Genomic DNA, 7,500 nt, shown 5'->3' on the forward strand with positions numbered 1-7,500 from the left:
GCAAGCCTTCGCAGACAGTCGTCGTGCCACAAAAACCCTCCCGCGTCAGTCATTAGGAGAAGGGAGAATGGCGGGCACACATTCAACAAATGTCATCACATCCATCCTCTGCCCATGGTTGCAAGGGGAGATAGAGTGAGCGAGGTGCCCTTTTGTGCCCGATTGCTCTCTTGTGCCTCTTCTCTCTCTCTCTCTCTCTCTCTATGCTCCACAACTCTTTTGCAAGAACGCATCAGGGACGGGACGGCAGCTGTCACTTGCAACCGACCAAGCAGCACACACGCGTGTTGTGGCTCAAAGGACAGAGACTATAGAGTGGTGACTGCGGGTGGTATAGCGCACCCAGCCACTCACCTACTCTCTGCCCTGCCGCCCCACCCGTTTTGTATGTTTACACCTGCTCTATTTACCTTTGACGCCATCGCCGCACCATCATTTGTGTTGCTCGCTACACCACCACCACACTAGGGCACTCCTGGTACGAGCACGTTTCTCATGGGTGATGTGACAGGAAAAATGCATTTCCTCTCGAGAGCGACCACCAATGCTGGCAGAGGCTGGCAGTGAAGAGCGAGCACGCGCCCGCTTCCGGCATTGCGTTGTGCTGAGCGAAAATGGGGAAATGCATCACGGATCACGGTAAATTTGCCACGATTGCAAATGTGTGAGCCGGTGGGGGGTAAAAGAATGACAGGCGGGAGGGTGGCGGGCAGATGATGGATCAAACGGAAATGGGAAAATCTTTGAATTCCGTTGCTTCCGTGGCACGGAACTGGCTGCCGGCAAGCATGGTAGTATGGTACGCTACAAAAGCGTACACAAGAATGGAACGTTTAGGAAAGACTCCGTTTGCCGCAAAAGATTGTGATTTGAAGCGGTCGGAAGAAGATGAAGAAGCAGCCAGCGCGTGAGCTCATTGTTATCATTTGTTGCTAGGACGTCAGCCTTTCGATGCCGTTGAATCGTCAAAACGAACGAAGAACGGGAATGGAAAAGGGTTTTGACTTTTAGTTTACATGGTCTGTCGCAAAGTAAACAAGACTTTTTCCTTTTTTCTGGCGGCGGCACATTAATGTGGTTATTTTTGTTTGAAAGGTACATCTTTTGACGACATTCAGTCCAAATTTCATGTCATTTGGTCCACTGGAAGCAAAGTTATTGAATTAAAGTGACAGTATTGGTCATCGGTACAAAAATGAAAATTCAACAAAAAAAACCAATATCGATTTTAGCCATTAAACTTGGTAAAACGTTTACCGAATTGATGCAACAATTGTGTGGTAATGACTGTCTATCCTGTGACTGAATCTATGAGTGATATGCAAAGAAAGTTTTACCTTATTAGGTGCTTCTTAGGCCCATAACTCCATTATTTGTGGCGATAAAACCATCCAATGGGTCTCAAAACATGTGTTTGTGATAAACAAACTAAAATACATTTTTGAAATTGAGAGGAAAAATGGTTGTTTGATTATTTTGGAGTAAAAACTGTATAACACCATACAATAAAATACATGAGAGTGGATAAACTTTTTTGTGTGCTTTTCGTACCACTGTTTCTGTAATATTTTTGTTTCTAGGAGGTATTTTTCGGAAAAGCAAAGTAAAGAAGAATAAAAAACAAAACTATTGATATGTGATACGCATTTTTAGACTGAGGGGTTTCATGAAAAATCAGTCAAAATGTAAATTGTTTGCAAGGGGTGGATAAACTTTCTTTGCATACTGTACGCTTTTCAAAACCGATCCTAAAATGGCAAAACAGTTACGGCCGTATATTACCATGATGGTTTGAGGCGTTTAATGCATCGTATTTGTCGAATTCGGCTAGAATATCGTGAAGAAAGGAATTGAAGCATGTGGCACGTTAATGCGCCGTCTTATCGATCATCACGCTTTTCACTGTTTTTTTTTTTGCATTTTCTTCGATAAATCATTTCCCGTAATCACCTGATCTGGTACCATGTGACTCTTACCTATTCGGCACACTTCATTTGCTAATGCAAGAAAAACGTTACGCTCACATTTTGGCCATTTAGATGGCTTGTACCGACCACCCAAACATACTGTCACTTTAAGTGCAATAACTTTGTTTCCAGTGGACCAAATGACATGAAATTTTGACTGAGGGTCGTTAAAGGATGTACCTTTAATCAAAAATAATCACATTAATGTTCCGGCACCAGACATTGTGCCATTGAAAAAGTCCTGTTTACTTTGCGACAGACCACGTAGATGCCACTACTACTCTATTTTTTGCTTCAGTTTTAGAAAGAACTGCCTCTAAAACCTTGTATTTCATTGCAGATTTCAATGGCGACGGTAAACCGGATAACATCACCTTCATGATCAAGCGGATCAAGGTGCACAACCTGAACGCGGTCAAGGACCCTTCGTACCGCTTTCCCGGCAGCTACGGAGTGGAAAAGTTTCTCGAACTATTCTCCGGTAAGTACACCTTGGCCCCACCGGCGCCTTCGTCCTTCGTTCGTCCTCGTTTTTTTTCCTTCCAACTCTGTGGCCCTCCCTGCCTCCCTCGCTCACTAACACGGGCACACATAAATTGGGCTACTTTATGTCCCGCCCAAATCCAAATCTTTGTAGAAACCCTCCCCCCATCCAAGCAATGCGATGAATGGCCACCGGAATTATTCCACCATTTTTATTACAAAAAGAACTAGACACCTTCGACGACGACGACGACGACGCGGAAAGGCACTTACAAGGGGGAGGAAGAAGAAGAAGAAGAGGTTGCCTTGCACCATAAGCCGCCCCCGTCAACCGTGATAAATCCAAATAATCCAATCCTGGCCCGTGTCCCATTTCTTGCCTCTTGTCCTGCGATTCGAAACAACAAACCCCCCGGTCCGGCCTTTCCGGTCGCAACGCCGCGTGTGTGGGGGTCATATGTGTGCGATAACGCAGCCACTTGGTGGTGGAGAGAGAGAGAGGGGCAGGAAAGTTGGAAAAACCGATGAATGCCAATGCATATTTTATTGAAGGTCGTTTGCAATGCCACCGCTACGCCACCGCTTTGGAGTGGGGCGATGGTAAATGGTTTGTGAGTGGAGAACGCACACATCACTCCACAGCATAATACGGCGTTCCCCTCATCTTCCCCGCGGCCCCCCGCCTATCCGCCTGAGTAGAGCCCAATTTGCCCAGTTCGGGAACGGACGGGGATCGACCACACGCAGCGAAGGCACTAAACGACGGGATACGACGCCGGGTGTAAGGGGACCGGGAAGTGAATTGGATGTCAATTTAGCACGATATCGCTATCGTCTCCCCATTCATCTGCTACACGTGGTGTTGGTGGTGTGGCACCGACGGAACAGAACCCCACGAAATGTATCGATGACTGAAACCGGAACGGAACATCGAGTGCTCACCGTGGCAGACCAATTTCAGTCTGCGAATAAACATGTAAATGTATGCCCAGGCTACGCTACGCCACAGTAAACACTACAGTACCGATAGAGGACGAGGGAACTACTTCGACGAGGCATAAATCCGCATTCCACTCGCGCAGTGTATCCGCTCTACCGGTGTGCAATGGAAACAGGTTGCGTATTGTTTCCGTTACTCCCAGCCACCACGAGATGCTGTTCCTTGTGCATCGAAAGTTGAAAAGGATGTCCGGGTGATACTAGAAATGATCGCGGTCGCTTATGCTGCACCATTACTACACTCCCCAGGCGCATTCATTACCTCAACACATCGAATACCAGGCCCATAGTACAACTCTTTACCATGGCAGCCAACTGGCAACAACGGGATTGAGCTTTCTGGAAGCGATGATTTACCATTTTCCATCCAATTTGCGCGCTGATTTATAATGCACGAGCATTCATTGCTTGCACTCGGTGGTTCTCGCTCCGGACGCAACGCAAAGCATCGGAAGCGCATTCTCCGTCAGCCCATTGGTCATGCAAAGTGAGTGTTTTTGTGTTCCGAATACAGGTGGTGCTGCATTTCCGTTTCAATTTCAAAGAGGACTGCCATATTTTTCATCTTTTCGGCACGGCTATAAAAAGAAATAAAAGAAAGGCGAGTGACGAGAAGGAAATATCAAGAGAATGATCCGTTTTGAAGTGAAATCCTTTACCTTTAAGGATACGTGACGGGAAACTTCTTTAGAATAAGGACTAAAATAGAGGAAATATACACTGTGCGCCATCAGGATGTATCCTATTTTAATGTTGAATAACTCTGTCATTTTTCAGTCGATTTGGACAAATAGGCCAGTTTCTAAAACTTCAGTCTATGCCATTTTAGTAATGCATCACTTCACGTTTAAAGAGGACTGAAATTGTCACACGTTACATTGAAAAAAATCGGTCAATAGTGAAAACTGCGATAGTGCAATGGATGATGAATAAATGGTGGTTTCCTCTTTCGCCGCATATCACGGAGCTGGGCTTTTTTCTGTGGGTCTGATTGAAAAATAAGGTTTTTGCAAACAAATTGAAGGCTATGAAAAAAACTTAAAGCAAATATTACAGCTGGAATTGCCAAAATAACTCCGTAAATGTTGTCAAATACAATGCAAAATGCCCGAAAAAGAGCCGCTTTTTGTATGCCGACTGAAGGCGGTCATTTGATCGAAATTATATTTCGGACAATTCGCACAATAACTGGCATAGAATAACTTAAATAAAACTGGTTTTTTTTTAAATTGGCTGAAAAATGGCACAGTTATTCAACTTTAAAATAGGATACATCCTGATGGCGCACCCTGCATTGAGCCAAAAATTTAAAAACTAAATTCCCTTACCTTCACTACGCTGCTTCTCAACAGTTGTACACACAACTCTCGTAGGTCGGTACCATGTACTTAATATTGAGATAGGCATCAGCTCCACCACACTGTTCTAGCAACTCCAACGTGGCATTGATCACCTCGCCCAACCGACGACCACCACGAAAGTCAATTGCATCGCCAATGTTCACGTAACACCGAATGTAAAGATTCAAAATCGGCAACAACTGTCGATAGTACGGTACGAGTGCCGGTCCAATCGATGGTCCTATTGGTTGGAGAACAAGGAAAGAACACAGATTTCGATTATGAGAGCAGTCAAAGCAGGAACAGTATACCGCGGCACAGATACCGCATACACAAATTTCCATTCTCTGATTCTTCTACAAAACTACTGGTTTTTGGGAACCATATGTAATATGTGCCCAAGCATAAGTTAATGGCATTGTCAATTTAAAAGGAAAAATATGGAACCATCGAAAAACCAAAGGCGAAAAACTTTATCCTCCCGGTCGTGCTGCTCGCTCCCTGCCTCCGTGCTGTTTCGTTACAAATTTGTGCAAATTCAACAAATTGACATTCCCCCCACCACCACCGCCACTCCTTCACTCCTTGTGGGTGCATCTCTGTGTCCAGAGTTGCTGGCCAGGCCAGTGGTGCGCTCTTGTGCATTGCAATGTAATTTTCCATTCGCAAAATTACATGCATTCTTCTGCACCCGAGGGAGGGAGGGTTAAGCTCCACGCAAAAAAAGGAACAAGCATTTTCCATCCCCCCCCCCCCTCCTCGTCGGCATGCTCATTCGTACGCTTTTATCCTTACGAAAATAATGAAGAAAAAGAAGCAAAACGGGGGGAAAACCCCTAAAATGTGAAGCCAGCATCCTTCTTCCCATCGTGGCCGTTCGCAAGACCACAACTGGCCAGCCAGCCAGCCAGCCAGCGAGGGCAGCGGCACCGAGCTGCTCATTGCGCTTTTGTTCTGGCAATTTTCCACCACATTTCCACCAACCACCGCGCACCATGCACAGTGTCCGGCAGCCCTTCCTTTGCCGCTGCTACATCACACATTCGACGTGGAGTAGCGCGCTTTTCGCCACGTCAACGTTTCTGCGACCCTTGCATATGGGAAACCCCGAACTCCCAAACTCCGACCACTCGCCGATGGAAAGGGGAGATGGAAATGGATGGCCTTTTTTTTTTACGCGCGCGCGTCGCGTCGCATCCGTTTAAGGTTCCTCCTTCGGGTTCCACAAGGCCCCGTCCGGAGTTTTCCTCCGTTTCCTCCGTGGCCAGCATTTTGCCCCCCCCAGGGGAAACGACGGAAGCCAGCCAGCTCTGGTTTGTCGCGCTTGGGCCACGTGGACGCCCATGAAGTCACTTATACACGAACGGTGGTAATCTGCTCGCCAGCTTCATTCAAGGTTTTTTTTTTTGTTGCTCTTTCTATTTTCTTTTTTTTGTGCTGTTTTTTGGGTAGCTCGCGACGATGTTATTCACATATTTCCCTTGTTTTTATCTATTTGACTTCTGGCGGTGGTCTCTCCAACAGCCCCCACATACCCATCCTCCAGCTTTAGAGTCACAGCCACTGGAACGACGATATTTCCCCCATTTTCTCTCTCTCTCCCTCTCACATCACATCTTTTCCAACTTTATTTTCGCTTCCGGGGCGCACGTTACCACAGCATGACCATGCGATGGGATGCGATGGGGTCGGTCGGAATTTACTCGGAACATTTGCACCCCAGACCCAGACTGGGCGACCCTCTACCACCTACCCCCCCACCACACACTGGCTGCCACCTTTGTGAAACCGTTGTAAAATAATGATGGCAACAATAAAAATCATAAAATAATACAACCGGCCACCAACCCACCTCCCGGGAGAACCGCACCCCCACCCACCCCTTCGGTAGGGTAGGATTGGCTTCCCTGGAGAAGGAGGGTGGAGAGTTCCCGTTCTTTCCCGCTGGCACCACCACCATCACCCTCGATTTGGATAAATGAAGAAAAAACGAAAACACGAGAGGAATATTGCGGTTTACAGCGAGGGGCCCCGCCGTTTTTGGTGGTAGGATACGTGTGTATTTCTGTGTATGTGTGCGTCCAGCGTTGAACCGCTTTGCGTCTTTGCGAAAAAACCCCTTTCCCCGGTGTCTGGCAGCGGTTGGCCGTAAGAAAAACAAATGCTCGGAACCATTATGTTATGCATTGTGTTGATTCAATTCCGACCGACCGACCAACCGTCCGACTGGGGACGACGACTACGATGACGATTCGCCGCGAGGCCAACGCCAGTTCCTCGAAGGTGCGGTGGTGCGGTTCCGATGCCGGGTTGGAACAATTGGCTGTTCTTTTACAACTGTGTACCAACCACTCCAAGCCCACCCCAGGCCACCAAGCCCCAAGCCTAGAACAACGCGTTTTATGGCGCGATGAAAGGGGCTGACGCTCAACGGGCAAACGGCAAAACATACTGCTCGATGTACCGGCGGCCGGGGCTTCGTCCCTGGTATAGTGACCGACGAAACCGGCGCTCTCTTTCGTTGTTACTGAACGAACCTGGCCTTTTTTTTTTCTCTCGGTGAGCGTTATGATGAAAATGGCAAAGTTTATTCTAAAAATGATGGTCGTGTTCTCCTTTTCTTTTGTAACTCTGCGTATAATCAACGTAAGCGCCATTCACTTTTTTTTTTTTTGTGCAATTTGCTCACTTCTTTTCAGGTAGAATGTCCT

General features: G+C 46.9%; 2 protein-coding genes across 2 annotated transcripts in view; one reads left to right on the top strand and one right to left on the bottom strand.

Annotated features, from left to right (window-relative positions):
• The window catches only part of LOC126569301 (uncharacterized), a 170,072-nt gene that overhangs the window by 110,096 nt on the left and 52,476 nt on the right, over positions 1-7,500 (top strand). Inside the window, exon 7 of the mRNA XM_050226282.1 lies at positions 2,308-2,448. Within this exon, the coding sequence (XP_050082239.1) occupies positions 2,308-2,448 (141 nt within the window). The remainder of the gene's footprint in view (positions 1-2,307; positions 2,449-7,500) is intronic.
• LOC126569303 (parkin coregulated gene protein homolog) overlaps positions 3,897-7,500 on the bottom strand; it is a 12,203-nt gene continuing 8,599 nt past the window's right edge. The window contains exons 4-5 of the mRNA XM_050226284.1: positions 4,778-5,030; positions 3,897-4,027 (exon numbers count right to left, since the gene is read on the bottom strand). Coding sequence (XP_050082241.1) covers positions 4,795-5,030 — 236 coding nt within the window. The 3' untranslated portion in view covers positions 3,897-4,027; positions 4,778-4,794. The remainder of the gene's footprint in view (positions 4,028-4,777; positions 5,031-7,500) is intronic.

The sequence above is a fragment of the Anopheles aquasalis genome, chromosome 2 (assembly GCF_943734665.1).
Source record: "Anopheles aquasalis chromosome 2, idAnoAquaMG_Q_19, whole genome shotgun sequence".
Classification (NCBI taxonomy): Eukaryota; Metazoa; Arthropoda; class Insecta; order Diptera; family Culicidae; genus Anopheles; species Anopheles aquasalis.